An 18,257-nucleotide genomic window follows, 5' to 3' on the forward strand; every position below is an offset into this window, starting at 1 on the left:
AGCTGCTTTTTGCATCTCCAGTTTCCTTTCTGTTCTAAAACTATACGAATCTAATGCAAATCTAATTTCTGAATTTTCCCATTTAAGTAAAACAAAACAAAACAAAAAAAATAAGTTCCCTATAATCACTGAGAGATTCTTACCAGTTTGCTGCAAAAAAGCTCTTTTCCTCATCACTGTTCTCAATTTAAGAAAAGGGAAAAAAGCACCAACCGACCACTTCAGTTAATCAGTCATGTTGGAAATGAAGAGTGAAACTGAACTGTTAGCTTTACCTAAGCAGAGGTCAATTTATGCATATTATGTGGCATACAACATGTCAAGTTTCTTCTTAGGTTCTAGGGAGACAAAGTTACAAAATACACAGACCTTCCCCTCAATGAACTGAAGAGTCCAGTGGTAAGCCCATAATCGGGGAGTGTACTTCCATGGACATGTGCCTGGCATTCTATGGGGGCAAGGCAGGTGGCCCTCACCCAAGCTGAGGAAGGCCAAGGGAGGGTTCCCAAGGGAAATAAGTGAGTTCAGTCTTAACAGGATAAACAGAAATTAGCTAGCCGAGGAAACAGGAACTGGCAGATAGAAGTAGGGAAAGAGACAAGGAAGACTTTAGACAAAATGAACAGTTAAGACAGAGGCCGAGCAGTCTGGAAAGACCTTCTGGGGGGTACTGGGTAGGAATATGAGAACTTCAGTACAGCTGGAGCACACAGTGTCATTGGAAGGCTGGTGGGAAACGAGACACAAAGCTAGTCAGGGTCATGGAGAGCTTCACTGGTCATATTTAGGACCTTGAATGGAAGGAGTGGAAATAACAGGGCTTGGAGGAAGCCGTTCATCCTCAGAATACTCAAGTATGGCAGGAAGTTTTGTAAAGCTAGCACCCAAACCAGGAAACCCAAGTCGAGCTGAGTGAGGATGGGAATACAGCCAACATGAACCATTCTGACCTCACCTGGGTCAAGCCAAGGGCTGATCCAAGGGATAGGGATAAGAACATAGTTATTTCGAGGATAAGAAGGTAGTGTTAATGGAGTGGTATGTGCTGGAAGGTTGTATTTGGACTTGTGATTCTGAACTTGAATCTTGGAGAGGGCTAACCCTCCAGTGGACACTGGACAATTGGCATTGGATGCTCCAAAGCAGTATCTGATGACAGAACCCAAAGGACATCACAGGAGCCCAGAGGAAACTAGGATGAACGACTTGCTAGAAACTATCCCACCTCTCCCTTCTGGTGTCTTTTTCATTTTGCTTTTCATAGGAATCCATTTCTTTGTAGGCAGATGCTTCCTTTCTCTGTGTCTAGCACTGTAACAGATGTACGTGGAAGAAAGATGAACAGGGACAAAATGGTAAAACTGAATGGGGTCAATGCAAATTTTGCCTAACAAATAGAATTTATCTGAGAGTGATAATATGTGAACACTACTGCAATGCTGATGATAAAGGCAAACAAGATAAATGTGTGGTTGGGGCTGTATCCAGACGATAAAGGTTATCAGCTGCCTCTGACCCATAAGAAAGCTGAAACAGTCTCTTTAAGATAAGCACACAGTTGTCTGTGTTACACACAATGGAAGGTACTTTTTAGGGGAATTTGGTAAAAGGGCTACCCTTGAAGCAGCTGCTTAGGAGCACTGTTGGATGCCTCTCCTGAGTCCTGGACTCCAAATCCTGGTGACGGCCAAGCAGCATCTGATGGGCACATGTGGATAATTCACTTACATGTGTACGAGCATGGCTGCGATTCATTCAACCCATCCATCACTGAACCCAGGAGCTCTACATCTCCTGGTGCAAATGGGAAAGTCATTGCTTTCAAAAGTGACCAGATGTCCCAGTTTTTAAACAGGTGTTTTAGGTTATTCCTAAGAATCCATTTCTCTCTCCTAAGCTTATATCTAACTGTACCTAGGCACCTTAATGTTTTTTATTGATAGAATCGACACAACATAATTCATCCTTTTAAGGTGTACAATTCATTGTTTTTTTAAAATATATTCACCAGGTTGAGTAACCATCACCACTATCTAACTCTACCCCCAAACTAACATGTCTGTTTGACAGAGGTTTAGGACTACACATCTTTCGAGGAACAGCAGCAATTTTGCTTTGGGAAAAATTTGCTGTGGTGAGGCAGAAAATTATCATTTTAATATAAGGTACAGCTTTAACAGAAACCTACTTTGTTCTCTACTTATATATTTTACAATGTACCTTCAATTCTTCAAAATAACCATATATAGACAACTTGAAAGGCAACATACATACATATACACACACAGATATTTAAGGAAATGTGGTTTGGGCATAAATAAATAAATCTGGAACACTCTCTTTAGGATGCCTGCACATCCGAAAGAAGGCAAAATTTGTCTTTACTGGCCCTCTCCTTGGATCCCCCCTCTTTTCTGGATCTTGGCTTCCAACCCTCTTCTCCTCTAACTTGCAGAGCCCCAATCCTAGGATGGATCCTCTTAGAAGAATGTGAGGCTCCCTGAGCCTCACAGGATCTCTGCCCCTCCCAGTCTGACCCCTCCTTTGCCTATCGGATTCCAGTTCTGATATGCACTACTCAAAACCTTTCTGGCACCAACTCCACCCCTAGCCTCTCTGGCTCCTCCCTTCCAAGTCCTCAGGGTGACTTCATTGCCAAAACCAAACTCCAAAATAGGCTGTGAGGGATTGGCTATTTCTATTATTAACAGCAATGCTAGTAAAGAGTCATTTGATAAAAACATGTTCCTACTTAGGTGTTACTGAAGTAATTTCCCAGGGAAGGTGGGAATTTAGGCAGAAGGCTGCAGCTTCTGGTTAGTGCGACAATTTTATAGCAGAATTACAGTCTCTTTCTCCAAGAGCAGTGGAAGGCCTTTGATAATTGAGTTGAGATGTACAAACTTTTAGGTATCTAGGTTTTTTTTTTTTTTAGCTTGTCTTAAAGATGGACTTGTTTCTTTCTAAAACAGCAGTCAAAGCTCTTGGACCATAGTTACTTTAATTCAGCAAATAAAGCAGAGTACTTTTAAAATTTATGCTTCTTAAATATGAAATAAAGTTACATGATACAAAATTCAAAAGGTACAGTAGGCTTATTTGGGGAAAAGTGTCCCTCTTGCCCTTCTCCCAGTTACCCCTCCTCATAGGTAGCTAAAGTTATCAGTAACTTTCTTATGTATCTTTCCAGAGATCTAAGAACTGGTCTGTGATCCATTCTATATAACAGCTTCCTTGGAGGCCAGTTAGGGTCAAATCTGTTCATAGTATTTGCAAAGTGAAGAATCCAATTTGACTTATGGTACTTATATATCTTGTAAAAAAAAAAACAGCAATGTATAGACAGTGTCCTATTATAGATCTTAAGCAATAACCTACAAAAGTTGATTGGTCCACAGAATATGTATCAATTAACCTTTGTTTTCTAATGGACTTTCCCCAAATTAATAGGGAATACTAGAATCTATTAATTTCATAATGTTCTATATTTTCTGGTTTCCCTTACACATTCCTTTGTAAGCCTAAAAAAGGATGGCAAGATGGGACATTTATTTGACTTCTGCTGCTTCACTTTCTTGTTCTTTTCGTTTCTTGTGTTTGTTTCAAGGCATAGAGGCTGATGCTTATATTAACTTCTGACAAACTGTTCTAGAATAAGCACATACACAGTATGGAAAAGGCTTCAAGGGAGGAAGAGATAATGAATTATAAATCAAAATCCTCTTTTTATTAGATCCACGTAGGATCTAATAATGAAAAACCCTAAATTGAAGAAACATTTCTTTCAGTGGAGCTACAGAGACTAGTGGATCTGTACCTGGTTTGCCAGAGGTACTTTTTGCCAGGGTTGCTTAAACAAGAACCTCTAGGTTCACAGTTTGAAGGAAGGATAGAAGTCCAGTATCACAGTGTTGGCAGGGCCATGCTTTGCTCTTTCCCGGAGTTGGGGGTTCTGGCCTGGCCGTCCTGCATTGCATGGCACTCCAAGTCCTTGTTTCTCTCCTGTGGCCTTCTCTAGTTTCTGGGTTCTCTCTATAAGGCCTCCAATAAGATAGATTCAGGTCTGCCCCCACAAGTTGGACCACATGTAAAAAAAGGATCTCAGAAGATCCTATTCATAAATGAGTCTACATTTTAAATGATGATACATGTTTCAAAGGGTCCAACACCCAAAGGAAAGGTGATGAAAATCAAGAACATGTCTTTTGTTGGAGTACTGGATTCCCTCTACCACAATCTGTATTTAGAATTTCCAGGGAAGGCTGATTTAAATATTTATTTTTCTTTCTGCTCATCAACCCAATTGCAGCGGATATTATTACAGATTCTAAAATCACTTTCCTGCTCTACTGAAAATTAAAGCTGACACATAACAGAGTAGAAAGAGGTTTAGCCCCAACTGTCAAGTCAAGAGGGAAAAGAACCTTACCAAGAAGAATGATGAGGGGTTTTCCATAGATTTTATTTTATAAAATATCATCCATGACTACATTTGAGACTTTGGCTATAATTTAAGTAGGATGGTATCGGATTTCTGAATGTTACATTAGAAGTGAGAGATGTGGTTTTTGTTAAGAGAGAAATTATTAAATGTGAAAGTAGCAACTCACTTAATAGCCACTGTCCTTGAAAAAGATACACTTAAAGAAAGTCTCTATTGAAACTGATCCTACCCAGAAGAGAATAACAATAAATTATAAGGTAAGTTTGATCATGGGGCTGTATGCACAACCATGTGATGATACTGTGAATCAGTGATTACATACTTCGGATGGTTCTATGCTGTGTGAAATATCTCAATAAAACTGCATTTAAAATAAATAAATAAATTGCCAGGGTCCTGTGTCCACAGAATACTAAAAGAGCATCTTTAACCATGATGGTCTCACACTAAGAAATTGCTTCTATCTGAAATATTTTGTTCCTAAGGGCAAATAAACAACAAACAAATAAAAGGTAGCATTAATAGGTCAGAAAAGCCTACAAACAAATGGGTCACCCTCTTGTCCATTTCTCTGAATGTTTTTCTCAGCCAGCTGAGAAGACAGGCCAGAGAGGGCTAAGTTTTTCCTCTCACAAATGTTTCAATTAGTGAGTAAAAAATGCAGACCATTTTAAGTTTAGATGTTCTGGGGGAGCTTTCCAGATCTGTGCCTTTCTTAGGTGCGTTTCTCTCCTAAGGATTCCCAGAGCCATTTGCCCTTCTCCATTTTATCTAGTTTTCTTGATTATGTCACAGTTACACATCTGTTAATAGAAAGAAAACACTCCACCACCATGCTTCTTGGTTAAAATCTCATTTCCTGGAAGTGGAAAAGATAGTCATTTGTAGACCAGAAATCAGATAAAGGAGTTTGGAAATAAAAAAGAAAAATTAAATACTGACTAAAAGTCTGATCTGCCTGAATGTAGGAACTGTGGTGCAACAGATGCCAGGGTTTGGGGAGAGTAGAAGTGGAGGAGGGAGAAGTGGCCCCAGAGTGCTGGCAAAGGCACAGAGGAGGCCTGGCCAGCCGGTCACCTGGGTGCCAGGGATGGGTGGGACGGGGGCAGGGCGTGTCTCTGGCCAGGAAGACCTTTCCAACCAGAACTTGTCTCAGAATTAGGTCTCAGTAGCCTCCATAAGGCCAGATTGGTCTGGACCGAAGAATGCCTCACATTTCTTTAATGAAAATGCCTATATTTTGATAATTTGAGGACAAAAAACCCTAAACCTTGGTTTCCTCAACTATACAATAGGACTAATTATTGTGCCCACTGCATAGCACTGAGTCTCAGATGCAATAACTCATGTAAATGATTATGCACTGGAAAATGACAATACTCAATAAAAATCAAGGCTCTGTTTCTTCACTTCTAGAAGAAACACTTTTCTAGGATGTTGTTGGGGGAATAAAGTGATAGGAGCCACTAAATGCTCAACAAAGGTGCACACAAGGCCTGCATGTAGTAGAGGGTAGGTAAGAGCACACCGAGCAGAATTGGTAAGTATAACTTACTTCCATTAGATTCTGCTCTGAGGAGCAAAGGGAAAAGAGCATCGCCAGAAAGGGAAAGAGAGTAGGAGAGAGAGAACAGTGGCCCAAAGGAAAACTTCTGCAGGCCTGAGCACTTTTCTGAGTGTGCCACCCTTGTTTACTTTTAACCTGGCTATTTATGGCAGAACAAAAGCTGCATGGCAAAGTATTTTAGCTAAGCAATGAAAAACACTGTTTTTTTTTCCAAAGAGATTTAAAAAAAAATAATAAAACATGTCTGATTTCAAATAAAGAAGTACGTTCTCATGAGTTTGGAAACTCGAGGCTTCGCTCTGAGATTGTGGCAAGGGATCCGAGTCATCTTTGCGGTTTTCTGTCTGAGGCTCTTCAGTTACGTGAGCCACGCTTGGTGAGGGCAGAGAAACAGTTCACTCAGTATGTCTGCTGATAAAGCTGCTGCTAGATTGTATCTGTCAGTGATTTTCTTAAATAGGACATAAAATAGGACATAATCGAGTTATGACAGAGTGCCCTTCTAGACATTCTTACTTTAAATAAACTTGACAGACAGAATTTCAATCTTACAGATTTACAGAGAAAATATTGGACTCATTTTTCTTTTGAACAAACCAAAGCGTCACATTTCATGCTTAAGAACAATATTGCTATATACCGGCAACTATGAAGATGGTATGTTATAAATCAAAGCGTCAAAGGGGGATAAAGGGGACTTTTTTTTTTTTTTAGGATCTTCCTGTGCACCCCAATGAATCCTTGGCATACTCCCTGGAGGGATGCACCCCCACCGGCGAGACCCCTGGGTTTTATGAAACTCATTAAAAACTTGGAGACCCGCAAGGTATACTGCCAGGCACTGGGCCTAAGTTCTAAAATGGACACTGAGAGACAGAGGGTTTAAACAGAAAATTCCCTGAGTGCTTAAAATACAATTCACTTCATGGAAACATTCCTTTCACACAGCTCTTGAAAAAAAAATTCTGCTGCCAAAAGTGAGATCCAAGTATTCTGTGAGTGCAATATGAAAAGAGGTGTCTAGTTGGTTTGAAATGGCTGCAAAGAAAATTATGACTGATCACAAGCTATTATAACTGACTTGCTGCTAAAGGATTATGCACACCTTAAAATGCATTTCATGAATGTGTTCCAATGCTAAAAGTGTTCAAAACTCCTACATGAGGGCATGTATCACACCTGATGAACTCCTAGTGGTCTTTTGGAAAATTACAAATATGAATCAACCCCCATCCCACTTATATACCAGCTCCCCAAAAGGGACTGCGAAGTTACTCACTCACTATGCAGCTAACAGAGGAGGGTCAGTCATTTCCTTCCCCCAGTTAAAAATTTTTCTTTATCTTGTAAAATGATTTTATTTGTAATTATAACCAGAAGACAAATTCTGGCCTAGTTTAGGATTTAACAGTAGAAAGCATCAGTTTCTTAAGACCCTTTGCTATCATCAGGCCAGCATGGTAGTCCTTACTGAGCCCTCACATTTTTGTGCAAGGTATCATGTTGGTGCAGGGCTGGAGAAACTAACCCATCCCTGCCCTCTCAAAGCTTTTAGTCCAGGCGACATAGGCATAGATACAGAGCAGACCCACACACCAATCCGATGTACTGGAAAGCTCTGAGCTTCAAGTCCTTGAATTTGTTCCCTACTGATCCTGGTGTCAAAAGGGAGGGAATCCCAGGGCACAGAGTGATGCCAGCATTCTCATCACCTTTGGAAGACCGCCTGAAGAAGGGAAGTTTATGGGGGTTTTCAAGGAATCACAGAAGGAGGTGTACAAAGCTTGACAGGGCAAGCCTGAGGGGGAGAAGAGAGAGTAAAAAAGGGAGTGGCTGTTGGGGAAGGTAGACGGGAGGGAGAAGATGGAAGAAAGGGAGAGACCAGGAGGGGCAGGGCTGAGCACAGGTCACTGGAGGCCCAACAGAGTATTCTGACACTGATACTGAAAAGAGATGGGGTGCTGCTTCAGGGTCCTACAGAAAGCACAGCTGGGAAGTTCTAGAAGAAAGGGGGAAGGGTGGTTCTTCTTTTTAGCAACCCATGAAATATACTGTAAAGACAAGTGGAGTTTGAAAGGCTGATAAAAAGGTGCAAAAATCCTTTTAGACAATGAAGAGAGCCCAGAAAAGTATCTTAAAGAGGGAATGGATACGGAGAAAGCTGGTGTGAGCCAGCAACTAAGGAGCAACTCTACAGCACAGACTATATTTGCAGAAGGCAAACAATGTTCATTTCAGGGAGGTGAAAAAGAGTGGTCTACCATCATGAAATATAAACTTTGGCTTATTTTACTGACTGTTCTTGGAATGCTTGCTTTCAATTCTTCTGGGTAATTGCTTAAGTTTGCATGGATCTGTTCACAGGATCCGACTTAGCTGTTTATGGCACAGATTCATTATATGGGGGTCATGAGTAGCATCAGAGGGCTGTAGTGCTCTTGGGCCATCTTGAAAGCAATCCTTGATTTTCCTATTTAAGAAAAATGCTTCCAGTCTAACCAGCATCACACTTCATGGTTGTCTAGAAAATAACCTAGGAGTTTTAGCACATGTTCTAGTTTGCTAGCTGCCAGAATGCAACACACCAGAGACGGACAGGCTTTTAATAAAAGGGGATTTATTTTGTTTGTTCTTCAGAGGAAAGGCAGCTAACTTCCAACTGAGGTTCTTACGTGGGAAGGCACAAGATGGTCTCTGCTGGCCTTCTCTCCAGGCCTCTGGGTTCCAACAACTTTCCCCGGGGTGACTTCTTTCTGCATCTCCAAAGGCCTGGGCTGAGCTGTGAGTGCTGAGATGAGGTATGCTGAGCTGCCTGGGCTGTGCTATATTGCGCTCTCTCATTTAAGCACCAGCCAATTAAGTCAAATGTCATTCACTGCAGCAGGCACGCCTCCTAGCTGACTGCAGATGTAAATCAGCAACAGATGAGGTTCATGTACCATTGGCTCATGTCCACAGCAACAGAACTAGGTGCCTTCACCTGGCCAAGTTGACAACTGACTCTAACTACCACAGCACGAAAGGTGGGGCTAATTAAATATGCACTCATTTATTCCTCAAATATTAACTGAAAGCACATTATATGGCAGAGACAATTTTAGATTCTGTGGATACAGTGGCTACCAGACAGGGAAAGTCCCTGTAATAATTGGTTGTAATAATTATTGTGAAAAAAAGAACCGATAAGGTGATGGATTGTGAGGGGGAAACTCCTAGAGAAGATGATCTTTGAGGAGAGACATACAAAAGGTTAAGGAACAAGCCAAATTCATAACCAATGATAGAAGGAGGAATATGTCAGGTAGGTGCAAAAAATATTTGTAATGGTCCATGCAGGGAGCATAAAGGAACACAAAAGGCCTGTGTGGCGAAGTGGCATGTGTGAGGGGAGGATAGTACATAAGTCACACAACTGATTATATAATTTATACCTATCATGAATTAATAGACATTTACGATATCAGGATGATGTGGTATTGATCACCTGGGGGCACAGCTGATACTCTATAAAGGTTTAAATATTAAACATTTCCTGCTATTTCACTACCAGGCAGGGATTACATTTACCACGGCCTGACTTAGGTCAGGTTTGATAAATAAACTTAAAAATTTAGAGTAACTGTGGTTCATTAGAGGTCTTGCATACGCACCATTTTGATTTAGAAAACTTTAAACAATTGACTTTATAATCTATCTTGGGAGCTGCTTTCATTTGGGCCCATCAGCCCTTTTCCCCTGACCACCCTGACTCTAGATATGCTCTTTAAAGAAGAAAAAAAAAAAAAGTAATACACTTTCTTGGGAGGATATCAAAGGTCTATTGATCTTTGCTCAGTCTTCTTTCTTACTTTCCTCATAATGCATTTATTATCTCTGCTCCCTGAAAAGAAAACATATGGCCCAAGGGAAAGTGAAGAAATAACCTTCATTTCAAACTTTAATTACAAATGTCTTTGTCTTCAAATGAGAGAAGTATAAAAAAAAAAAAAAAAGATTGCAGCTGCGGGTTACCTGAAAGGAAAGTGCAGGAAGGTTTGTTTCCTAAACATGATAATTAGAATGACTTGTGACACCTTTATCAATCAACAGGAGCTCCGCAGGCTCCAGTGAATGCACTCTTTATTCTCCCAGTGGGGAAAGCTTTTTTTTCTTTTCTTCTTTTTTTTTTTTAAGTTTATTCATCTGAAATCAAAACCACTTTTTCTTGTTTTCTGGAATAAAATTCAAGAACCTCCTGCTTGATTTCCAAGAGCACGCTGGTCTCCTGGTGGCCAAGCAATCTTCTAGGCTCCCCCTTCATTCCCAGGTGCACCAAATTATTTATGTGACAAGCCTAACAAGGCTAATCCCATCACCACCCCCTCTTCTGTGACTGCTCCCAGCCCTCAGGGTGAAGTCTTGTACCTCCACAAGGCTCACCAGGCCCTGCACACCTGTCTAGTCTCACTATTGTTCAGTCTCACCCACAGCCTCTTTCTTCTTCTTAGCAGCTCAACCCAGAAATCGTAGCCTGGAACATACTCCAGCCCCTACTTCTCATGTCTTCTGTTTAATTCCTGTGGTCCCCATCAACCTTCCAGCCTCATGTCAACTTGCCGTTGTGCAGTCCCTTTAGGTTAAACCTGAGATCTCATACTTGGACTGGTTATATTCTGGCTTGATGGTTTTATAGCCACCAGTATTTTCTCCTCTCTCTATCCCTCAGTGCTCTATGGTTGCAACTAGGCCCTCGGCACACACCGCTGTCCTCCCCAGCTCACCTGTCCCGAACTTTGCCGGTTTGATGCCCCTATGGTGCTTGCCCTGTTCCATATCCTTGGTGAACTCATGGCTCACTGCATTCCAAGCCCTGTAATCTGTGTTCACCTGTGCCCACTGACAGGCCCCTGCTCAGCAAGAGACCTGCCTACTCATCCCAGTGCTCACATGTCAACCCTGCCTGTGGGCTTTGTTCACACTCTCCCCTGCCTTCCTAATCCCAGCTGTCCTCCCCTCTTGGCCCTCTGGCCCATACCCAACCTCCATGGAGGAGCCTTTCCTGAGCCGTCAGGCCCACAAAACCCTTTACCCTTCCTGATGTCCTATCACACAAATCATGCATCCCATCTCTGAACAGCTTCCAGATTCCTCACATGGCTGCATGCGGGGCTTCACTGGATTAGAAGCTTCTTAGCAGAGTGACACCTACTCCCTGCTCCTTGAAGAGCCAAGGTAGTGTTGGCCACTGAATAGACCTCAGAGGACACTGGGCCTGGGTGGGAATGCTGTGGGGAACCTCCCCCACCACCGCCCTCCACACACAGTGGCTGGGATGGGAGCCTGGAACAACACCGTACTACCCTCTAGAATAATCATTACCATGCAAGACTCCCTTCACCTACCCTGCTGTTCAAGACCTTAAACCCATGTGCAAGTGGCTACCAATGCTACCCCTGGACTCTAGGATTTATCCCTGTCCTTCCTTTTTACTGTAACACCATTGATCTTCACCTTCTCTTATCTTAGCCATGGTTGACCTAAATTTTTTAGGAATAAACTGAACTAATGTGCTAGATAGGGGAATCTGACTCTTCTTCCCCACTCCCGAGCCACAGACTGGAGCTTCTCAAATGTTATGTGCACATGGACTGCATGGAAATCTTATGAAAATGCAGATTCTGATTCAGGAGGTCTGGGCCAGGGCCCAAGATTCTGCATTTCCAACAAGCTCCAGGTGATGCTGATGCTGCTGTCCTTTGATTAACAAGGTCAGAGAGGACATTTAAATACCAAGAGCCAGAACCTTCTAATATCCCTAAACACTGTACATTTATCTCCATCTATATAATGGCCATTGAGGCCTATCTCTCCCATCGCTGGATACAGACACTATTTTTCTTAAGTGGTGAGGGAAGAATTGGCCCTTAGGAAAGGAGCACCTTCTGTGTGCAGGCATTTTCCTCGAGACTTCCCTTTCCTTACATTTTACTGCTTCTTCACAAGTACCAGAGAGATAAAGCAACTTGTTCAAATGGTTATGCTAAATGGACTGAAGCAGTGCTAGGTAGGTAGCAGACGCTTAAATTCTCATTAAATTAATGAACAGTTCTTCCCAAAGGACCCTTGTGACCTCATAATTTCCTTTTATAGGAGATCATAACAGTTTCTTACTAGCTCTGAATCTAATCCACACTCCCAAGCATGGATTTGGAGAGTCTCTGCCAATTTGGGGTAAAATAAGAGATACCCTGGGGGGAAGAGCATTGCAAAATCAAGATTAGTAATCTCTTCCTGGCCTCAAATTCATTTTTCAAACCGGGACAGGAAATAGGTCTACCCAATTAACACACAACACAGCTGCTCCCAGTACTCTCTGTCCCTCATTCACACCCAGAGATCGTGGGCCCCTCACTGGATAAGGCCTCTTACCTGAGACCTTCTGGACTCTCAGGTGCACAGAAGTGGTGGTGGGGGGGCAGATGGCCTATCATTTCTGTATTCCCTCACTGAGAGAGCTTCTCTGCACAGCTGAAATGGATTGGGGTACGGGGAGGAGACGGGTTTGGCATTTTTGTGCTTTGGTCCTTTGTAATTTTACAATAAGTAGGACCTCAGTCCTGAGGTCTGATCACAGAGACACTGACTGGGGCGCTGAAAACTTCAGCCTAACAGAGGGAAACATCTTTTTATGGTTTCATTTTAACATTTTTAAGCCTTGTAATCAATAGAAATTAGTGGGTTCAGGTTTAAGACAGAGATCCCAGTTGTGTTCACACCGATTTCGCTGCACTCCGTTGTCACAGGCTTTGGGGTCTGCTTCCAGGGTTCTTGCTATGGGGCATTAGTAGCAACATGATATTCAACCTCTGTCAAAGCCTGGCCATTGGCTCCTGCTCTCGCTCAGAGTAGGAGCTTGAGGCTGGACAGTGACCAGAGGCCATGTATGTTCTGACCCTCTTGCTTCTTTGAATTTTTCTCCTCCTGCTTAGAAGAGTGTTTTTAAAGAATTGAAAAAATGCAGGCAACAAAAATTATTTGAATTTGTGCCATGGTAGAGGCCCAGCAAAATCGAAGCCCATGTCCTTTGGGTTAAGGGGAGAACCCTCAGGGCACAGTTATAGCTACACTAAGATATAAACTGCCTTTAAAATGTAATAGAACTCCCTCCTGAAGCCTATGAGGGTCTGCCTGTCTCTCCCACCCTCAGATACTATCAGGAGGCTGGAGGCAGGAGGAAGGTGAACCCACGTTATCTTGACTGGGGCAGATAATAGGCAGGAGAGCGAGTGGAGCTATGGCACTTTATTTCTAGGGGGTGAGGGGGCATGGAGGGATCAAAGCTGCTTTTGCCTAAGGAAGTGGCAGGGTGATTCAATTCGTCACACTTCTTTTCCTCCTGAGTCAGAGATCAACTAGCCCACTGACCCACGGAATGCTCTGGGTGCCTGTCTTTTATTTTGATTAGCCTTAAAGACACAGCATTTTCATTTCTGCTTAGTAACAGTTCTAGAAAGCCCTTAATGAGCATATACCCTTGACCAGACAACTCGGACAGCACAAAGACAAACCAAGTACACTCTCTTCCCAATAACTAGAAAGCTTACTTCCATCCCACCATTCTTGGAGGTCTCTAGCTCTACTTCTATAGATGGGTGCATCAGCAGATTACCTTAGGGGTTAAGACCATGGCTGGAACAGACAGATGCCTTGCAGTTGGGGGGAGTCCCAGTTCTGCCACTCACTAGCTGTGCAAACGTAGGTAAGTTACTCAGCCTCTCTGTGCATCAGTTTTCTCATCTCTGTAAGGTGGGGTGAAGAGTAGAGATCATTTGTGCAAAACACCTGGCACATGACTGGCACACAGGAGGGATTCAACAAATAGAAGGTTACTTTTAATAGTGTAATCCTATAATATTATTAACTTAGAGTTGAGCTTGAAACCTTTTCATGGAATCCCATGGTCTAAGCAGTAGTTTCCAAACTTTAGTGTGCATCAGCATCACCTGGAGAGGTTCTTAAATTAAATATTTATGCCCCACCCCCACCCCCAGGATTTCTGATTCACCAGGTGTAGGGTGAGGCCTGAGAAGGTGCATTTCTAACAAGTCCACAGATGGTACTGACGCTGGGTCCAGGGACCACACTTTGAGAACTATGGATCCACAGAACAGAGCCCAGACTCCTGAAGTTTGTTCACACAGTCCTTCATGACTCAGACCCACAAAACTTCCCCAATTGGCCTCATTCTTCCCAGTCCCACTCACAGGTTCTGTGCCCCTGACATGCAGACTGGACCAGATTTTTTCCATGGATGGCACTACTGATCCCCATCTCTGCTCCTTTTCTTCCCTGCTCTCTCTGCCTTTCAAAACTATCCATCTTTCCACTGCCAGAGCAAACTGCCTGCCCAATTCTCCACTTCAAATTCAGCCTTCCTGCTTCTGTCTTCCCACAGGATCCCATTTTTCCTCTTCTGTAGCACTCTGGATACCCAGACCCCAGGTCCAGGAAGGAAGCTACTATATTGTGAGTTCTCCAGGGTCTGAGGCTGTGTGCCACCAAGATGGATGTTTTCCACAATCCCGTATGGGTTGTTCGGTTTCTGTTTATTTTGCCAGTAAGCACAAAATAATTATCTACTGAATTAAAAGGGAAAAGCTCACAAAGAGTTTATAGGAACTGGAATGAACAACCCTGGGGAAGGGGAAGTTGTGGGCTAACAATCTTCAACAATAGAAACATTAAAATAAAGACAGCATTGACCAACTGATACTTACCCCTTAAAAAACAAATTTGAGGAAATGGGGTCAAATGTGACATGTTAGATTTAGGTATGCTATAGGGAAGATTTTCCTGACATTAGTAATTATTAAACAATTAAATGGATTACCAAGGGCAAATACGAATAGTCTCTACTAAGCCTTAAAAGTGGTCCAGATTCCCAATTACTGTTGAAAATTTTAGATGTGATCTCACTTTTATATCTTGGGTATAAATTTGAGGGAAGGTGGGAAAGAGGTCATAAGGGCCTGCAAAGGTCTCTCTTTTAGCTGGATATGAATTTGGCGGCTGCTTGTGCTGTGAGGCAATACACTTTTTTTTTTTGGCATGGGCAAACTCTGGGAACCGAACCCACAATACACTTTTAAGTTAGTTTGTTGTTAGAAAAAGCAACAAACATTTTTAAAAATCCATAAGGTAGGAAAATGGTTCATCTCCCACTAGAGGAGAGTTTGTCAACCCCAAACCCGCCAACACTGTGGTGTCGAGAAGATTTTATGAGTACCACATGTCAGTGCGTCCCACTTGCCCCGTTTAGCCATCACATTCACCAAAACCTAAGAGTTTTTCTTCCTCATTTTTAATGGAAAGTCTTCAAATTTCTGGTAGCTTGAGGAAGTGGCTCTTGTACTCTCAACCCTCTGAACAGGAAATGTAGTAAGTTATTATTATTATCCTGATGAAACGAAAGGGAAGTTTTGGCAGTCAGTTCTTCCTGCCACTTGGAAAGCTGGCAGCTCTCTGACTTGACTTTACTGCTTGGTTAGGATTTTTTTTTTTTTTGGTAGGGGAAGCATAAGAAAGGCTGCACACAGAGGAAGAGAGATATGCATCTTGGGCAAGAGCAATCCACTGGGAAAAATGTGTGTCACACAAGTGAAAAGATTTTGCAAAGCTAAGGGTCCAACATAAACACGGCTTCTTTGTGAGCAGGTGACCAGTGTTGGACAGCCACAGGTCAGGTCACACCTGCTTTGATGCCTAGACCCTCTGGGGATCACTGGCTGCTTATCTCTCTTTAGTCCTGAGTTTTAGGGCTCTGCCTATATCCTGCATTTTGGATCCAAAGATACCTTTCAGTCAGGAAATGGCTCGCTAAATTCCAGAGCATACAAATATCCTGCCGATTCCAATGCCTTGGGCTTTTAGATTGTTCACCGCCATGCTAAAAGGAACTTCATCTCTGCCACATAATGGAAAAATAATCCAAAAGAGCTGCAATTTCAATAACCCAAGCTTCATCCTTCTGTTTTATTTTTTAATTAAAAAATCCTTCCTTACTTGAACCTGAACAACATTTTGATTTGGACTAAGAAGTCTCCTTAAAAAAGTGTGACAAATGTAACCTAGCTGGTTGGTTATTTTGTCCTGACATTGATTACTTTTTTTCTTTAAATAGTTGGTCTCACCGGCCCACATCCTCTGTCCCTGTCTCCACAGTGCCCAGCACAATTACTGCCTCTGAAAATGCTCCAGCACTTGGTTTCTCCTTGCTCTGCCCACTGCTGCCACCTGATTCAAGGCTTTACTAGCTCTTCCCTGAGCCAAGGTAGTGGCCTCCTGACTGGACCTCTGGACCCATCCGGCACTCTTCCCTGAAACACACAAATCTGGTCAAGCCACACACAGTCCACAGTTCATCAAGATAAAATCTAAACTATTCTGCTTACACACGTGGCCCTTGAGCTTTCCGCCCCTCCCCGCCACAATCTCAGAGGCTAGGAATACTGTACTCTTTTACTTCTCCCTGGAAATACTACCTGTATTAAGCCTCTCTGCTGTTTCCTGTACCAGCCAAGGCAAGGTCTACCCTTTAACCCCTGGCCCAACTGCTGCTCTCTCACTTGTCCCACTTTAATAGCACTTTAAACACACATTACTGCAATGTAAGGAAGAACGTGCTATCTTTCTAGGCACTTCCAAGGCAGAATAAAGCACTCGTCGTCCCGTGAGCCCAGATCTAGATGATGAGCTCCCTGAAGTCAGGAGTGCCATGTCCTGGGGGCTCTGTATCCTCAACCCACTGCAGAATGTTCCACATGAGCTCAATTTGGTGGAATAAATGTATGCATTTGGCACAAACTTGGCTTTATTTCACATTATGAAATGCCACGCCCTGAATGGGGCATGCCCACAGAAATAAAAGGCTGAAAGCCATGGACTCATTAGTGGCCAGTAAAACAAACACAGATAAAAAGTTATCATCAGGCAGCCATAAAGAATGTACTTCAAACTGCTGACGGGGGACATTCAGGCCTCTCTGTGGAGAGCACACTGTATTGGAACCTGCAGCCGTGAGAACAGCAGCACCAGACCCTGACAAAGCGCCTCGGTGACCGAGACGGAAGGGAAGCCCGCCCGGGGGAGGAGGTGGGGGCTCTGGCAGGAAACAGACGGCAAGGTCTCTCAGAATCAGGGCAGAAGATATGGAACTGTGCGTAATGTTGCCCAACACCCACTCAGCCTTACACCTCAAAAGCACCCTCAGAACTTCAGAAGGATCACGTCTGTTTCGCTGAAGCCTACAATCTCATTTCTTGTTTTTTTTTCAAGCCCGGTGCTTTGGGTTAAAAAGGATGAGCTGAACTTAAACAGTGTTTCCTACACGGTGGATATGATGGAGAGCCCACATGCTGCGACTAGAAAGGGAGGACAACTTCCCACGCACCGGAACAGAAGGTAAAGGAGCTTGGAGGGAAAGTCGCCTGCCAGACGGGATCCTCCACCTGCCAGTTCAGGAGAGCCCGAAGGTGGCTCAGACCCGGTGCGCTGTCCTGTGGACCAGGCTGGGGGGCAAACAGCCTGGACAGCACTCTTACAGACCATCAGACATACCGTATGGGAAAAAACACTCCTTCTATTCCCCCATGCACTTGAAAACTAGGAAAATACAACAGGGGAAGTTTTCACATACCAAAATGGAAGATAAAGTTCACACAACACCTTCTTCAAACAATACCCTCTGCAAAGAGGCCTGCAGTGGAACTCCCCTTTTCATGGCCTCATAAAACACTGATTTATTGACCTTCAAAGACACATCTTTATTGTTTCAGTTTTCCTGGTGTAAGAATTTCTGGTAGATAACTGAAAAAGCAAGCTCATATTTCCTTATCAACAGAGAATGTGTTCGGTTTACAGATGTGCCTTTTAGGGAGTGGTGGAAAGGAAATCATGGGGGAGGCATCTGAAACATCTCTTATCAACAAAATGAGGAAAAGCCCACTGATCTGTAAGTCTGTAGCTCTCTGGACAATGTGCTAACCTGCAGTCAAGTCTTCCCTTTGGGATGGGATTGTGGTGGCAAGGACTGGGCAGAACACCTAGCCTACAACCCTCCTCCACCCTCGGGGATTTCCTCCAAGGGTCTCCTCTTAAGCTTTTCCCTGTTCTGTGGCCCATCTGTTTCTGAGTAGTCTAAAGGGCCATACAAGAGTTATCTTAAAACTACAAAAGTTCAGTGCCCCATCTGTTCAGTGGGGTTTCCTG

General features: G+C 43.1%; 1 protein-coding gene across 1 annotated transcript in view; it reads right to left on the bottom strand.

The window, feature by feature from the left end:
- TNFRSF11A (TNF receptor superfamily member 11a) overlaps positions 1 to 16,022 on the bottom strand; it is a gene marked incomplete at its 3' end in the record, with an annotated part of 52,685 nt that extends 36,663 nt beyond the window's left edge. The window contains exon 1 of the mRNA XM_077136088.1: positions 13,660 to 16,022. Coding sequence (XP_076992203.1) covers positions 13,660 to 13,677 — 18 coding nt within the window. The remainder of the gene's footprint in view (positions 1 to 13,659) is intronic.
- Positions 16,023 to 18,257: the final 2,235 nt, after the last annotated feature.

Source organism: Tamandua tetradactyla, chromosome 18 (genome assembly GCF_023851605.1).
Source record: "Tamandua tetradactyla isolate mTamTet1 chromosome 18, mTamTet1.pri, whole genome shotgun sequence".
Lineage (NCBI taxonomy): Eukaryota > Metazoa > Chordata > Mammalia > Pilosa > Myrmecophagidae > Tamandua > Tamandua tetradactyla.